Source organism: Argentina silus, assembly GCF_951799395.1.
Source record: "Argentina silus genome assembly, chromosome: 6".
NCBI classification, from domain to species: domain Eukaryota; kingdom Metazoa; phylum Chordata; class Actinopteri; order Argentiniformes; family Argentinidae; genus Argentina; species Argentina silus.
Window position 1 is genome coordinate 16,299,027 of NC_139660.1, and position 16,909 is coordinate 16,315,935.

A 16,909-nucleotide genomic window follows, 5' to 3' on the forward strand; every position below is an offset into this window, starting at 1 on the left:
CTGGGATGCCTATTAAGTGAACAAACAAGCTGATTTTCGCCTCTTCTGTTGTAAAAAATGTACGCTTGTTCACTATCCCTCATAGATATAAAAGCATCCAATCGATGTGGAAATTACCAAGAGAAAGTGTCTGCCGTGTAAAACACCAATTCATTTTATTATTATTTTTAATCTGTGAGGGGGAGTAAATGAGTGCACACTTTGGAGAGGAGGATAGAGAATTGGAATTTATCCAATGTCTTTTGGTGACCTTCAAGGTTCCAGTAATTGCTAAGATTTGCAATAAGACAATCTTTTTAAACTTCTGTGTTTATCTTGTATGCCCTGAAACATAAAGGAGCATATCAATATCAAAGGGGGCCAGCATCTAGTGTAGAAAAAATGTGAATTTACTAAAATAATACTTTTTTAGTCATTACCAATTACAACTAGATCATTTTGCAAAATATGGACACATTTTTTTTTTTATGAATGTGCCAGAGGCCAGATTAGTTTGTTATGAACCACTGGACAGGAACCAAAATGGGCCTTAGACTTGTTTTTTCAGTGCTGGTTTGGAGGTTGCAAATGGTTCCAGGAAGCGACGCTGTCATTCCGATTTCTTGCTGTGCCCTTGTTAGCTAGCAAGCTAACCAATGTGTAACATCTGGAAATATGATTTGAGTAGTGGCTGGTGAATTTATAACAGTTTTGCGTTTACCCCTAGTTGGTAATAGCACTATGTTGCGAGTCGGAAGCTCAGTTGCCTGGTAAGTTGGCTAACGTTGAAATTGTCAAGCTTGTTATTGCCATCCTATTTTTGACAGCGCTAGCTGGCTGTGTTAGCTAATTGAAAGTTAGGCATGAGGCAGGGTGGCTGCTGCTAGGTAGCAGCCGCAATCTATCAAAACTAGCAGCTATAAGGTCTATATACATTTAAGATAGACAAGGTAATAATGTTTTCTAACATCAACATAGAATGACATTAATGTGAAAGACTAAATGTTAGCTACCAATCTACACTAGCTAGCTAACAGAAGCTAATGTCTTTGAGTAGGTAATAGTGAACAGTAGTTATATCCAGCCAGGTGGTGGATATCAAAGGTTGGATAGTAAAAGGTTGTTGATGATAACCATTCAGTCGCTGTAGGTGTAGTAGCACATCGATCAGCCATATCGACATTTAACGTGCACGTCCATGTTGTGGTCTAAAGATTGCAGTTCATCTCAAACAAACTGATATCCTCAGAGGGTAGTTACTGATTGTGCTTGTAGATGTGATACTGTCAGACTGTGTATCTTTTTTTTCATCTTGACCTATTTCCCCCTTGTGTTCTGTCCTTTCAGCATGGCCTGCAGGAACCTGGTCTCCACCAACATGGGGGTGAGGTTCAGAGTGCCCTTGCAGAAACTGCACCCTCTGTCTCGTGCCATCCACCACCGGTACTCTGCTAACGCCAACCCCCAGCGCACCCCACATCGCACTGCAGCCCGCCACTTCACCTCCATGTCCCGGCTGCCAATGCGGCCCCCCAAGCCTCCCCCAGGGGGTGGTCACAACTATCAGCAACACCGCAACTTCTGGGGTCTCCGCCTGGTTTCCAGGCTGCTGAAACTCAGATACATTCTACTGGGTACAGCAGCAGGGGGAGGATACACTGCTAAAAAGGTACATTTTGGGCAGAAGAACTTTGCCAGAGGGACAGACATAGTTGAATCGTTGTCAACGATATGGAGAGTTTCCTGCCCTGACAGATGATGTTTGTTGTAGAGAAAAGCTGTTGCACTTGTCTCAAGTGTCAACTCTGGAAGGCAGTTGGCGCTCTAATTGGCTTGACCTGGTAAGAGTAGTGAGAATAACAAACAATGTAGTGGGTTACCATGACTCAGACTGGTCATATGAATGGGTGATAATGACGTTCAGAAGTGCAAGTGCTGCTTTTTTGATGTGTGAGTCAACCAACTTGTATCCACACCCAGTGGGCAGAAGTGTATTGCGGCAATACAGTAGCGCTACATTTGACTACCGCCTTGCAAGAGTGTGTGCTTATTCATGTCTGATATGAGTATTCTTTCGTGAGCTGGTGTCATTCAGGGCTTGGCCATATTTTTAACAGCTTGGCCCATGTGTTCATGCAGAATGGGAAATTGTTGTTCATGTTGCCTGTATGACATGTTGTTCTTGTGTGCTTTGTCCAATTTTCCAATTCATACATTTGTATGTATTGTCCATATAATTGATGCTCTGTTCTTTCAGACATATGAAGAGTGGAAGGACATGCTGCCTGATTTTAGTGAATACAATTGGGTCATACCTGATTTTGTTTGGGAGCTGAGTGAACAAATTGACCTAGGTAGGTATGGCCCCAGGAATCATGACTTTATATTTAAATTCTATTCCAAAGCTTGTAAAACTTTACTTTTTGATATTAGATTTAGCATTCTTCTGTCTTGTCCTGTTGGTGTATTCATTATTCATTGTCAGTCATTGCAGCGAGTGGATAATCATTCACGCATTGGATCTGAATTGTACAATAATTTGGCCTGAGCCAACACTACCTATCTGTATCATTTTAAGATACATTTCAAATATAGTCTTATGTTGTTCATTTGAGTCGCATGTCAATGGACACTGTGTTAACTCACCGATAACACAACCATCCCTACTCCCATCTCTACCCACTGATTCCAGACAAAATGACCAAAGCTCTACCAGAGATAGAGGAGTTACTCAAGATGCTACCTGACATGAACAAGATAGGAGAGAACTTCACCTTCCTCAAGAGTATCCTCTCCACTGGTGAGTGTATATTCCTGTCACTAAGAAAGATATATATCATATTGAAGGATGCATGATACCTGTATGTTAGACAACAAAGCAAGTATGGGCTAAAGTCTCAAGAAGTTTTATTTTTTGAGACAAAAGATGATGATTAACTGGGCTCTACAATCTATAGTACCTAGGCAGAATTCCTTGATAGTCTGCAGTGGGGGTTACCTGGATTACATAGCAGTCCAGTCTACTCTTTCTCACAGCAAACAAAGGTTTCCATTTTATCCTGCCATTTTACATACCTTCATTGTCCTTTCCAAAGCTGCAATTTACCACACCATTGTAATCGGTAGAATAATCACTGGCACTCTGCATGATTGAGTTGACGCTGTCTGCATAGCCAATAAAGATGACTTTCCCACCATGCCTCCTACATGGGCTTCTGCATAATTGACCTCCTTGTAAAGAGTATCTTAACACCTTGATTGGGCTGCCCTGTGTTGAAACTCTATGTAGCTACCTGCCTCTAAGTGACCTTAGTTGAATGAGCTGACTGCCCATTGATGCTGTCCTCACCACGCTGCTTGCTGGAAGTCCAGAGGGGTTTTGGACATAGTTGAGGAGAAAACTGGTTGGCAATGTCTTAGATATATGTGTAGCCCAGGCCTAGTCTATGAGTGAACACATTTACAAGTTTATACTATATTCATGAGAATAGCGAGATTGACATGCAGAAGCCAGTAGTAAGTAGTAACCCTACTCTGGACTTGCAGGCACAGCAACGACAATGCTTACATATCAGCAGGGCTTAGACACATGTATCCAGCAGTGACCCTCTGACCCCTTTGCTTCAGTCTTTTGATTTTTGTTCTTCATTTCTCCTCCCCCCCCTTCCCCTCCGCATTCTTCACAGGTGTGAGTGTGGGTAGTGAAGGAGCTTCTGGGCTGCGTCTGTTGTTAGGTGTGTAAACCCCACACTCGGTGTGTGTGTGTCCCCCGCACCCCCTGGTGCTGTTTGAAAACATCCCCAACATTGGTGCAGACCAGTTAAGATGTTGCCATGGTTTGAAGCCAAGGACGACGTGACGTGTTCCTTTCTGGACGGGCAATTTGGGCACCTCTAAATCCACCTGATCGCCTTCCAGTCCTGCAACTGATTCTCTCTGACCAATGCTGTCTGCTGTTGTTGGTGAAGCCAATGACAAATTATTTCCCCAATGATTTGTCTTATGGCTTGTGATGATATCAATCTCTCTTGACAAACACAATGCTTTAATTGAATCAGATGATACTTATTTTCATAAGTTATTGGTTAAAGGCTACATTTATTTATTTGACAAATTGGAATCAAAAGGTTGCAGAAAACCAACAATACATGATTTGTCTCACCCCGCACTCCAATTGAACTCATTTGACCGTGAACGGAAATAGGCTATTTTACATTTGGCTTTGATGACAAACATAAATCTTTGTATGAGGAGTGGAATGTTCCACTGTCTACCCTGCTGGTCTATAATACTCTTAACAACAGATACAGTGTGTGATCATCTACCCTGAAATGCATTGTCTCCTCCTCTCCTGTTTTTGGTTTGATCTGACAGTCTGGCTTTTTGTCTATCCTTCTTGTGTGTTTTTGCCTCCTTTAACCTCCTCCTGGCTTCCATAGGCGCTTCCCTTTACTTACAAAAGATTACATTTGGAATACCTAATCTTTGGCTTAGAGGGCTTTCCTTCTGATGTTTCTCAAATGTTTGGAAAATACATCTATTGTATTTATGATAAATGGAAACACTTGATTGGTTTCGCCTAATCATAATCATTGTCAGGCCTTCCAATCACTCGATGAGAGAATATCTTCCCATAACACTCAAGGACAATATATAAATATACATATGCACAGGTACATCAGGGATACAGCTGCTGGTTGTGTAAACATACCAATAACATACCTCATAAAGCCTGCTGTATGGTTCAGTATACCTTGTGTTGGCTAAGGCAAGTGCATCATTGCTGTATAGGCTTTGCTATTCTGTTACTAAAACGGTTACCAGTAAGCACGTGGATATCAAATCAATCACACTGAATCAGATAAAAACAAAGGCTTACTGTTAAACATATATCACATGTTCCCAAAATGTACTGCTTTGTTGTGGAACCAGAATTTTCCAAACCTTTGAGTTTCAATCACATAGGTGTAGACGCTCTGTCTCTGTTGGGCATGTAAATACTTTTGTAAATGATCCATTTACACCAATATGCTACAGTAATGGACAGTACTTGTGATATAAACAAGGTATATTGATGATGTGTTTATGATGTTGTAAAATAATGATATCATGTTGTTTTAATTTGTGTCTCTACTAGTAGAAACCCCTGGGGATCCTCAATTGAAAGCCACGGAGGCCCCTGTCACACCAGAGAGCAGCAGTGACAAGCAGTTCAAAAAGGCAAGTCTGCATCGCCTGACTACCCGAGCTTGGCTCTGTGTTCCAAAGCTCAGCCTCAGCCTCATTAAAATTCAGCCTTCAGTTTGGCTCAATTCCATTTCAGCTCAAGTCAAGTCAGAAAATGAATTGAAATTCAGTCTCTGAAATCGAAAACCACTTTTTATTGATTGAATAGCAGTTGATTTTTACTCCGCTGAATGTGGAATTGACCCCCACCCATGATTCCAGCATATGGATCAGTGGTTATTATATTGTGTATTATTGACCATGAAAACGGCTTGAAGTTATACTTGTATACTCAGACTCATACAAAGTTCATCAACCTTCACCCAACCAGTCATTATTTTGGCTGTTTTCTTGTTAAGTGTTTTCTTCTTAAAATGTACAGTGTTGGAGAGAGGTTGTCAATTATAACTCTGTGGTACGATGATGGAACAGCATAACTTCAGTCATGGGTATACAATGATGCATACAGTGCCGATATGCAGATATTTGCCATTGCTTTTCCTGCTCTCATGCTTCTCAATGTTTTTGTTTTTTCCAGAAGACCCTTGCTGCATTCAGGAGATAATGCTCTATTTTAGCTTTTGAACTGACCCAGCACTTTTATACCCACCTTTATCCCATTCCCATTGTCTTCTTATTTCATGTCCATTTTGTTTTTTGTCCCTCTTCCATCAAGGGGCCTTTCACTGTTGTCCTGTTAAATGGAATGGTCACTCTTTTATTGTTGTTTTGACACGGTTTAAATGAGACAGTCTGTTGAAAACATGGTGATATTACTACCTTATATACTATCATACCAGGCTAGTAACTATAGACAGAGACATCCTCTCCTGTCCCGCTTTCAGTCTAAAGCAGTGGTCCCCAACATCGCAAAAATAGGTAAAGTTATCATAGACTGACTTCACATTAGGGTTGGGGTAAATTCAAACTTAACTCAGGCAATTGAAAGTTCACCATGAGACCTACATCTGATTGAAAATTGAAACACACACATTGAAAATTTAATTAATTTGTTTTGGGCTGCCTCTCAATATAACAAGTTTCCTCATATTGTAGACATACATTGGGTGAGCAGAAGCCAAAGATCAGAGAAGCCAATAAGCCCTCACAATATCACAATACACTTATTTGGGTTTGTCATATTCTGGTAGAGTTGTGGACCATTGGGCTGAGTCTAAGCTCCTCTATCCCTGCAGCAAGCTTCCTCCTCCATCCCTGATAGATCACTCATTCCCTGCGCTTGCTTCGCTCATCATCAGCAGGCTGATTCTAATTCTGATTCTGACCAAGTACACAAATCATAGTGCTCGTCGCTACACGATGATCCTAGAATTCATACTGTTAGGTGTTCAACAGCTATACATGTTGAGCTTTGAGTAGAACATCCAGTACTATGGGACTGTAACAGTAGCTTGTAAACAATATAGCACATCACTTTGTTGTTGTATTTCTTCAAGACCTCAATGCCGATTTTATCACGTTCAAAATCAGTCTGTTTATATATTTTATACCTGGTAGAGCATGATTATTGTGTAAGTTAGAGGGTATTGTTTGTCTTTTAGATGGTGTGACAGTAAGCCATAGTGATGGTCACTGATGATGAGGGCAAAGAAAGTGAACAGAATCTTCGCTGCGTGCCACTAGCTGAGAGACACTGGTTGTGGTATCAGTTGCCTCCTCTGCTTTCAGACCTCTGGACTAGCAAAGTTTAGAGTCTCCCTCCGTGGCTGAGACTGACTTTGTTTGGTACTGCTGATTGTGGCGAGATTATTGTAGCTAGACCTTGATTCTGTTGATCTGGAGCCTTTTAGCATGGTTTCTGTGAGGCCATAGATGGTCCTCATGGGGTTGAGTAGGCCTCTACAGCAGGTGATCCCTGGCCCAGGTCCAGCCCTGGTTGCTCGTAGGTTGTGTTGACGGCTGTGTTGCACCTGCTTCTCTCTTACTGTGACGTCCCCTCGCAGGGTCTGCTCGGCGAGCTCATTCTCATTCAGCAGCAGATCCAGCAGCACGAGGAAGAGGTCCGGCGGGCTGCAGCCAATAACGTGCGAACCCCAGAGCCCGCCCCCAGCCCACCTCCGTCTCCGAGCCCGCCCCCGCGCCAGAACCCGAGTCCAAGCCCAGCGCCCACAGCCCCGAACCCCAGCCCCAGCCCCCCTCAGCAGAAACACAAGGTGAAGGTCCTCCCCACCCCTCCTCGCCCAACCCTTGAACCCTCCCTCACCCAGGCCTCATCAGTAGTTAAGGCCCACAGAGCGTATACCATAGTACCGACCCAACCCCTCCCCCCCCCCCCCTAAGAAAGGACAATCCCCTGCCGACTGCCCTTCAAATTCACACTAACGGAAATTTGCCGGGTTATTTAAATTAGTTGTGTTGATGAGATTTGAGGATGAAATTGGAGTTACTGTCTGTTTTCCTTTCTCGTTGGGATTGTACCCCTTTGAGTGAAGCTTGAGATTTTGCTTCAGTCAATTATTGGCATTTTTAGAACTATTGCCTCTTTATAATCAATCAATATAGGCTAGAATAATTTATATATTTAATGTATCATACTTCCCAGATTCATATTATGTCAAATGTTTGTCTCTGGTGAGTTGACTCACTAGTAGTTAGCACACTGGTGACATTTGATGTTTTTGGTAAAGCTACAGTAGGAGACATGACCATCTCATGCAGCTAAGTGCTCCCCTCAACATCCCTCAAACACACGACTACTCCACCCCCTCAAAATTCCTGTTAGTCTGAACATGGCGTCGGACCCAGGCGTCATCCCCACGCTGTTCCTCAGTCGGTCAGGCAGTATCGTGATTGATCTGCTGGGCCACTGGTGGAATGGCATGCCTGTAATGCAGTAACATAGCCCAGGCTCCCTCTCTCATGCTACACCGATCGCTGGACCACGACCCACGCTTCTACGGTAACTCTCCACTAACGTACGAACAACCAAGCAACACTGCATGGAGTGGAGTGGCACCCCGCTGCATGGTGTTCCTGCACTTACGGAATCTTCTAGTGATAAAGGTCTTGAGTGAAGTCTGACTGGGTTATATTGTATATCAGGAGGTAGGAATCAGCCTCATTACAGCAGGTATCGCTATCATAATCACCCTAGCTTAGTTTAGCATAATTGCTGGCAACAATCACCTTAGCTACACCCCGGCCTCTCATATTTTAGTGTGTACTGTATGTGTGTTTGTGCCAGTGAGTGTGTGTGTGTGTGTGTGTGTGTGTGTGTGTGTTTACTTTCCCGTCTCCCCTTGCTGTCCCAATCCTGCTCACTGCTACTCTGTCTGTGCTGTGTGATCTCCCATGCCAAAAATTGCAGGTGTGGGAACCGTTAATCCAAAAATCCAGGTTTTTGCTGAATCATGAAAAAATCACACTGTAATAATCTTGATAATGATAATGATCTCTGAATGATTTATTTTATAATTCAGCCTCTTTTCCAGGGCTTGGTTTGACTTTTGCCTGTGTGAGTCTTAGCCCATTGATTTTGTATGCAGACAATGACTGAATGAATGAAGGCCTTCAGCCTGGAATCTGAGCCTTGGTTTTCCCCCTTTGTGCATTAACTTGACTTTCCTCCACGGTGGTGTCCACTGGGCTCACTAATGTATTGTGCACGTACAGACCTGGGTGTGATGCTAGTGGGCTGGAGTGGTTCACAGCCCCGGGGTGATGGAGATAGGACGATCCCACAGATGTGAGATCTAGGGAGGGTAGACCTGCTACATGACTGTTCTCTCTCTTTTCGTCTGTCTGTGTCTCCAGACCTCAGACAAAGAGAAGGTAGACCAGCTTCAAGAGGAACTGCTCAGAACTCAGGTACAGTAGGCTGATGGATGTTCACTCTAGCATCTTAGCCCTGGTTAGATTTTGTTAACGTGTAGTTGCTGTTTGAGGATTGGTAGTCAATGCTGGAGCCATCTTGTCCTTAGGTGAAGTACCAGCGCATGCTGGAGAGACTGGAGAAGGAGAACAAGGAGCTGAGGAAAGTGGTGCTGCAGAAAGACGACAAAGGCATCCACCAGAGAAATATCAAGGTGAGTGGAATACACACACACACACACACACACACACACAATACACACACACACAATACACAGTGCAAATTCTCATGCGTTAGTCTGAAATTTGTTGTCTCTGTGTCCTTCCCCTCTACAGAAGTCTCTGATTGACCTGTACTCTGAGGTCCTGGACATTCTCTCAGACTACGACTCAAACTACAACACCCAGGACCACCTACCCAGGGTAAGGAAGAATCAAAAGGAGGCTTATGAGTCACATTGAGGAGACTTTTAATGAATGAATCTCTCTTAGGAAATACAATAGAACTTCATATTCACTTTTTTCCAAATTCCTTGGTGACAAATTATATTTCTCTCTCTTCTTGTCCACTCACACACCTGTCTTCCAACTTCCTTCTTCTCCTCCTTCTCCCCCTCTTCCTACCCTGGTCTGTAGGTGGTGGTGGTAGGCGACCAGAGTGCAGGGAAGACCAGCGTGTTGGAGATGATCGCCCAGGCCAGGATCTTCCCCCGGGGGTCCGGAGAAATGATGACCCGCTCTCCTGTCAAGGTGAGCTAGAACCACTAGACCAGCACCTCCTGAGACCCTTACGTCTGCCCACCCCTACGTCTGCCACATGGGGCCAGGACTCACCTGTTACTCTTCTGTTGATAAATTACATGTTCGTTCAGCCATGAAGATGTCCTTACTGCTACAGCGGGGGTCTTGGTCTACACTGCTCCCTATTGGCTGTTGTTGCTAGTGGGAGTTTGAGTGGTGGAGTGACGTCTGAATGGATGGACCTGTTATCAGAGAAGTTGGTGATGGGGAGAGGGGCGGCGTGGGTGTGGGAACACATGGTTCTCCGATGACGCATCTTTTTGGTTCTTTGTTATGCTATTGACTGACTGCAGACTTATAGCAAACTATTCAGTCTATTCAGGATATTAGTTTTAAAAGCATTTCTCTGGTCCCTGTAGGTGACACTGAGCGAGGGCCCGCACCACGTGGCCATGTTCAAGGACAGCAGCCGAGAGTTTGACCTGGGCAAGGAGGAGGACGTAAGTCACACAGGATAGACGTGGGAGAAGCGGGTGGGATCGAGAGATGAGTGAGAGCAAATATAAGATGTCCCCTCTGTCTCTCTCTCTCTCTCTTCCACAACAGGAATATTTACTCTCTCACTGTTTTTTTTACCTGTTCATTCATCTGTTTGTCCATTCCTTCCTCTCTTTTCCTCCCTGCAGCTGGCTGCCCTGAGACGAGAGATTGAGCTGAGGATGAAGAAGAGTGTGAAGGAGGGACAGACGGTCAGCCCTGAGGTGAGGCCAGACCCCCTATAGCCCCCCTCTGTCTATAGCATAGTGCTTCTGTCTGTGCACGCCACAGCATCAAAGCTCTGTAGTACCACTCAGAATTGAACCGGACCTGGTTTTAATGTTGACTATATGTTGTTATTGTTCCCATATGACAGACAATCTCTCTGGCTGTCAAAGGCCCAGGTATCCAGAGGATGGTGCTCATCGATCTACCAGGAGTCATCAATGTTAGTGTACACACACACACACATACACAGTCAGTCATATGAGTTATCTATATATGAAGCAGTGGCCCTACAGTTGTAAGAGCGGTGATGGTAAGATGTTGTGTTTCTCCCCAGACGGTGACTGCTGGTATGGCAGCAGACACTAAGGAGACCATCTTCGGCATGAGCAAGGCCTACATGCAGAACCCCAACGCCATCATCCTCTGTATCCAGGGTGAGGCGACTCTGCAATGTCATCATCAAACATGATCATATCATTCTACACCTCAGCTTTCTCTCTCACCTCTAACTTTCTTTCTTTCTCTCTCTCTCTTTCTTTCAATCTCTTTCTCTCTCTCTCTCTCTCTCTTTCTCTCTCTCAGATGGTTCGGTGGATGCGGAGCGCAGCATTGTGACAGACCTGGTCAGTCAGATGGACCCCCAGGGTAAGAGGACCATCTTTGTCCTGACCAAAGTTGACCTGGCTGAGAAGAACCTGGCCAGCCCCAACAGGGTGAGATACAGTACCAACACTGTAATATCTGTCTTATCCACACAAGGGCGTTAATTTGAATAGCTGTTACTACACTCTAGAGTCTAGACAGTCATGTCCCCTCATCTAATTCTTATCTCTCTTGCCTTACAGATTCAACAGATAGTTGAAGGAAAGCTGTTCCCAATGAAGGCCTTGGGTTACTTTGCTGTGGTGACGGGGAAAGGTAAATAAGACGCTGTCTGAGTGAACTACAGTGGCTCAAGTCAGACAGGCTGTGAATGGCTGATGTGTGAATCTATTATTGTTTCTTTTCCAGGCAGCGCTGGTGAGAGCATTGACTCCATCAAAGACTACGAAGAGGACTTCTTCCAGAACTCTCGACTGCTGAGGTGGGTTTCCTCCTCTTCAGAAGGGATGGGGTCCTTCCTGTCTTCAAGACATTCACATTCAGAAAATGATCCAAACATTCTGACATTTGGGAAAGTCCATGATTTTACAATGTTAGTCACTTGAATTGATGGACTTGAGGTGACCTCAACACCTGTTCATGGAGCTCCACTCTCTGCCTGTCCACCTTTTTGTGCTGTTCCCCCTTCCTGCACATACTTTCGTAGTTGTTTTTTAACAATGTACAAACTGTCTTTGTATTTGTGAAAATAAACTAACTGTCTTACCCCTTGTCTGTTTGTCTGGCTGGCTGGCTGGCCCATAGGGACGGCATGCTGAAGGCCCACCAAGTGACCACTAAGAACCTGAGTCTGGCTGTGTCCGACTGCTTCTGGAAGATGGTGCGGGAGTCTGTGGAGCAGCAGGCAGATGCCTTCAAAGGTAACCAGGGAGGTCCGCAGGGAGGACCCCAAAATACACCTGTGCTTGAGGTTTAGGACCCCAAATGCGCCTTCATCTGAGGCTTAGGACCCCAATTTCACCTTCATCTAAGGGTGAAATATGCATACAGAGGCAAAAGAACCCCCCCCCCCCCCCCCTCTCTCTCTTTCATCTCTTCTCATCCCTCGCTCTCCCAGGCTCAGATGAGTCCATGCCTCACTCCCCCCTGCTCTCCCAGGCTCAGATGAGTCCATGCCTCGCTCCCCCCTGCTCTCCAGGCTCAGATGAGTCCATGCCTCGCTCCCCCCTGCTCTCCCAGGCTCAGATGAGTCCATGCCTCGCTCCCCCCTGCTCTCCAGGCTCAGATGAGTCCACCCTGCCACACTTCTCCCCTGCGCTCGACTCTGCTTCCCATCGGCAATTAGTCCAGACAGCCAGTGGCCCTCACTAACAGGAGAGAGATTTATGGCCCCCGTGGCTGCAGCCCGCCGCTCCCCAGTCCCTGTCCCATTGTGTGGCGTATTGATCTGCAGCACGTCAGAAACACAGCCTTGTAGCCTGGCGCCGAGGTGGCCCCATAACCCCGGCAATTACCGTAATCTCCATTGTGTATGGATAGGACCATTTTGTGCGTGTGCGTGTGCGTGTGCGTGTGTGTGTGTGTGCTAGCAGCAGCAGCAGCAGCAAAGGCTGGAATTGGGCTGTTGATTAAGAGTGTGCTCTTGCGAGAGTGATCTCAGCCATGGCGCCATCCCTAACTGCCTCTTGGGGACCAGCTGAGAGAGAAGGTGATAGGGTGACATCTTCATGGTCATTAAAGACTGGCATCACGTTGAGAGTTGAAAACCCCTCTCTTATGTTAAAGGTAGAACACCAAGATTTGTCCCTATCCATATCCATACCGTATTCTGCACTCAATTACCTGATGCATCCCTGTATAAAGATGTCATAAAGATGATGGGTTCCATCCAGACAGTTTAACAATCCAGTTGACTAGTCTGGGGCGGCCTGACACTCAGGCCCTCTTAATGAACACAGGCCAGGATCCTTTCCCATGCAGTCAGGAGCCATAGTATTGATCTGACCACTTATGCAGTTTTATATTCTTAGTACTTAATTATGTCCCCAACATTCTTTTTATATTCAGTAAAGGTCCAGTCCATTCATTTGTGTGTGTGTGTGTGTGTGTCCTTCCCTCAGCATCCCGCTTCAACCTGGAGACAGAGTGGAAGAATAACTACCCCCGTCTGAGAGAGTTGGACAGGGTAAGGCCCACATTGGCTCCATGGCACCTACAGTTTGTAATTTTAAGAGTGTTATGGCAAAGGGTCTGAATACTTATGTACATGAGGTATTTCTGTATTTTAATTTTTCATTTCAATTTCTAGAAACCTGTTTTTGCTTTGTCACTCTGGGGTATTGTATGTGGATTGATGGCAAATTCTTTTAATTTAATCCATTTTAAATTGAGTCTATAACACAACAAAATGTGGAAAAAGTGAAGGGGTCTGAATACTTTCCGAAGGCACTGTATCTATTAGGTGGCCTTCCTGTCCACAATGGCCTCCCTCACTAGCCTTTGATAATTCGTGAAAGGTGGTCAAGGTTTTATCTGTGTTTTTGAATACAATGTTAATGAGATTTTCCGTCTTGTTTCCAGAACGAACTCTTCGAGAAGGCCAAGAATGAAATCTTGGATGAAGTCATTAGCTTGAGTCAAGTGACACCAAAACACTGGTAAGTAAAATTCATGATTCTGCAAATGATTGTATGCATTCTACATATGTTGTGTACTTTTACAATAATTTAGCCTAATTGAAATGGTTAGCCTAGTTGTGGTAAAATATTGTGTGTGTGCTCATGCGTGTGTGTGGGGGGTTATGAATGTCCCCCATAGGGAGCAGTGGGCTAAATGAGATGGATGTGTGGTGTTTGGGCGATCCCCACTGTGGCCCATCAGTAGCACTGGATCAATGGGCTGATGAATGGGCTGCGGGGGGACAGGGTGGCCCTGCTAGCCAGCGCTATCGAGAGATGTGTGTGTATTGATAGGATGGAGCGGAAGCCTAAACAAAGGGGAGCAGATAAAGTGTGTGTGTGTGTGATAAATGAGAACCTGTATGGCTCAGAGGGATAGAGAAGGGTTTGTCCCATTGTCACACAGCCGTGATCAGATACAGGAAGAGCAGGGCTGTAGTTAACAGGCTGGGTCTCCACAGGACTCCACCATCAGGTGCAACACCACAATGAAGAGTTGGATGCATCTCAATAGCCAAGAGTGACCTTCTCATATTGTTTCCTTTCCTGAAGCTGCACTGATAAGCAAGAACTGGACAGCTGAAAGCACATGCCATATGTCTTTCACCTATGTTTTTTTTTTTTCTTCAGTAAATCAACACTGTAGATTGCACTGGCCACCGAGTGTTGTCATCAAAGTATTGTCCAACTAAAGAAGTGCCCACTGAGGGGGTTCTATTCTGACCTATGTGACCCCTGACCCCTGTAGGGAAGCCATTCTACAGAAGAAGCTGTGGGAGCGTGTGTCCACCCACGTCATAGAGAACATCTACCTGCCCGCCGCACAGACCATGAACTCTGGCACCTTCAACACCACCGTGGACATCAAACTCAAACAGTGGACTGACAAACAGCTGCCACACAAGGCCCTGGAGGTACATTACCTACAATACAATACAACACTACACTGCTGTTTCCCTATCTGTCTCTCTGTCTGTCCTTTTCTCTGTCTGTCTCTCTGTCTGTCTCCTGTTTGTCTCCTTTTCTCTGTCCGTCTTGGACCCTCTGCCTCTCAAAAACAGGCCTTGCTGTTGTGTTGAGCCCCCTGGTCTGTTCTCTTCCCCCTCTCCAGGTTGCCTGGGAGACGCTGCAGGAGGAGTTTGCCCGCTTCATGTCGGAGTACAAAGGGAAGGATGCGGACGACATCTTTGACAAGCTGAAGGAGGCGGTGAAGGACGAGAGCATCAAGAGGCACAAGTGGAACGAGAGGGCCATGGACAGCCTGGTACACACACACACACACACACACACACACACACACACAGTGTAGAGGCACGCTGACTTTCCAGCAAGAAAGCCCTCGGGCTCTCACTAAATGTTGACATGCGTTCAGCCAGCAGTGATGTGTATGCATGTTGTTCTGTCTCGCCCTGCCTTGTGGGTAATGTAGTTTTTCCTTCCCTGTGTGTCTTATCAGAGGGTGATCCAGCACAATGCCCTGGAGGACCGCTCCATCACAGATAAGCCCCAGTGGGACGCAGCCATCCAGTTCATGGAGGAGACGCTGCAGGCGCGCCTCAAAGACAGTATGTTACTCTCCACTCATTCCACGTATCCACCACTCACCTCCTCTCACCTTCTCACTGTCTGTCTTCCCTCTTCCCCTCTCTCCTAGCTGACTCAGTGATTAATGACATGGTGGGTCCTGACTGGAAGCAGCGGTGGATGGCCTGGAAGAACCGCACCCCAGAACAGGTCAGGGGTCATTCATAGACGACTGGTCAATCACAGCCTCACCCTTGGTTACCATGTTGTCTTATCTACGCTTGAATTAAAGAACTGTCACACTTTGAATAGGTCTGGGGTCATTCATAGACGAGAACAGGTCTGGGGTCATTCATAGACGAGAACAGGTCAGGGGTCATTCATAGATGACCGGTCAATCACAGCCTCACCCTTGGTTACCATGTTGTCTTATCTACGCTTGAATTAAAGAACTGTCACACTTTGAATATTAGAGAACATAATGATAGCATATGATAACTAGCGCCATCAGTCAATTCAAATGATTAGTTAATAAAAAAAAAAGTTGCTATCTGTTGATTAATCTACCGAATCTGATGTGGTCATTCGAATTTAGGCAGTCAGGGATAGTTTTGCATTTCTAGACAAGAAACCCAAAGTGGTGCCTAACCAATGAGTGGGGGAGTAATAGGGCACTTTATAAGTTAACAATGAAATGATAGTCTCCACATTTAACGTGCAAATTGCCATTCCCATTCCCATAGATGGCTTGTTGCATGAACTATGCCTCCTTGTTACAACACTTGTCTATATATTCACTCTAGATTTAACATCTTGTCCTTGGTCCGATATATAGAAATCTGATTTAAAAAAAAAAAAAAGTGTTGTCATCTAAAGCATTAGTTGATTCATCTGTTTGAGTAGCTTTTACTCTGTACAGCACTAATGATGAGCTTCATAAAGCAAAATGCTCATCAGCCGGTCATCTGTCGCTCCTCTCTCTCTTCACCATGGCAGCATACCCGCAATGAAACCAAAAATGAGCTGGAGCGTCTGCTGAAGCTCCACGAGGACCACACGGCCTACCTGGCCAACGACGAGGTCACCACCGTCCGCAAGAACCTGGAGGGCCGAGGGGTGGAGGTGGACCCTGTCCTGGTGAGGGAGACCCATCCCAGACACACACAAACACACACACGTTAGGCCCATCTTGGTTCTCTCTGATTCTGACCCCCCCCCCCCCCGCCCCCCCCCCTACTTCCTGTGTTCTCAGATAAAGGACACGTGGCACCAGATGTACCGACGTCACTTCCTGCAGAAGGCCCTCATGCACTGTAACCTCTGCAGAAGAGGCTTCTACTACTACCAGAGACACTTTGTCGACTCTGAGGTGAGGCTACATACCTGTTCTAATAGAGGTTCTATAGAAGGATAATCAGACGTCTCTCTCTGGTTGGTCTGAGAGCCTGAGTATTGTCTTTGTGTCCTCAGCTGGAGTGCAATGACGTGGTCCTGTTCTGGAGGATCCAGAGGATGCTGGGCATCACAGCCAACACACTCAGACAGCAGCTCACCAACACAGA

General features: G+C 45.5%; 1 protein-coding gene across 8 annotated transcripts in view; it reads left to right on the forward strand.

Moving 5' to 3' along the window:
• The first annotated feature begins 607 nt into the window (after positions 1-607).
• opa1 (OPA1 mitochondrial dynamin like GTPase) overlaps positions 608-16,909 on the forward strand; it is a 31,862-nt gene continuing 15,560 nt past the window's right edge. The window contains exons 1-28 of one of the 8 annotated variants that reach the window (XM_083671952.1): positions 608-749; positions 1,327-1,648; positions 2,237-2,333; positions 2,672-2,779; positions 3,666-3,713; positions 5,117-5,199; positions 7,170-7,379; positions 8,980-9,033; positions 9,147-9,251; positions 9,373-9,459; positions 9,673-9,786; positions 10,197-10,277; positions 10,464-10,538; positions 10,691-10,762; positions 10,877-10,976; positions 11,125-11,255; positions 11,388-11,460; positions 11,554-11,626; positions 11,950-12,065; positions 13,266-13,330; positions 13,726-13,802; positions 14,572-14,737; positions 14,935-15,087; positions 15,280-15,388; positions 15,478-15,557; positions 16,344-16,484; positions 16,600-16,716; positions 16,818-16,909. The exon at positions 16,818-16,909 is cut by the window's right edge and continues 2 nt beyond it. In XM_083671952.1, coding sequence (XP_083528078.1) covers positions 721-749; positions 1,327-1,648; positions 2,237-2,333; positions 2,672-2,779; positions 3,666-3,713; positions 5,117-5,199; positions 7,170-7,379; positions 8,980-9,033; positions 9,147-9,251; positions 9,373-9,459; positions 9,673-9,786; positions 10,197-10,277; positions 10,464-10,538; positions 10,691-10,762; positions 10,877-10,976; positions 11,125-11,255; positions 11,388-11,460; positions 11,554-11,626; positions 11,950-12,065; positions 13,266-13,330; positions 13,726-13,802; positions 14,572-14,737; positions 14,935-15,087; positions 15,280-15,388; positions 15,478-15,557; positions 16,344-16,484; positions 16,600-16,716; positions 16,818-16,909 — 2,978 coding nt within the window. In that variant the 5' untranslated portion in view covers positions 608-720. The remainder of the gene's footprint in view (positions 750-1,326; positions 1,649-2,236; positions 2,334-2,671; positions 2,780-3,665; positions 3,714-5,116; positions 5,200-7,169; positions 7,380-8,979; positions 9,034-9,146; positions 9,252-9,372; positions 9,460-9,672; positions 9,787-10,196; positions 10,278-10,463; positions 10,539-10,690; positions 10,763-10,876; positions 10,977-11,124; positions 11,256-11,387; positions 11,461-11,553; positions 11,627-11,949; positions 12,066-13,265; positions 13,331-13,725; positions 13,803-14,571; positions 14,738-14,934; positions 15,088-15,279; positions 15,389-15,477; positions 15,558-16,343; positions 16,485-16,599; positions 16,717-16,817) is intronic. The other 7 variants (XM_083671953.1, XM_083671956.1, XM_083671957.1 and 4 more) reach the window with 7 other exon arrangements.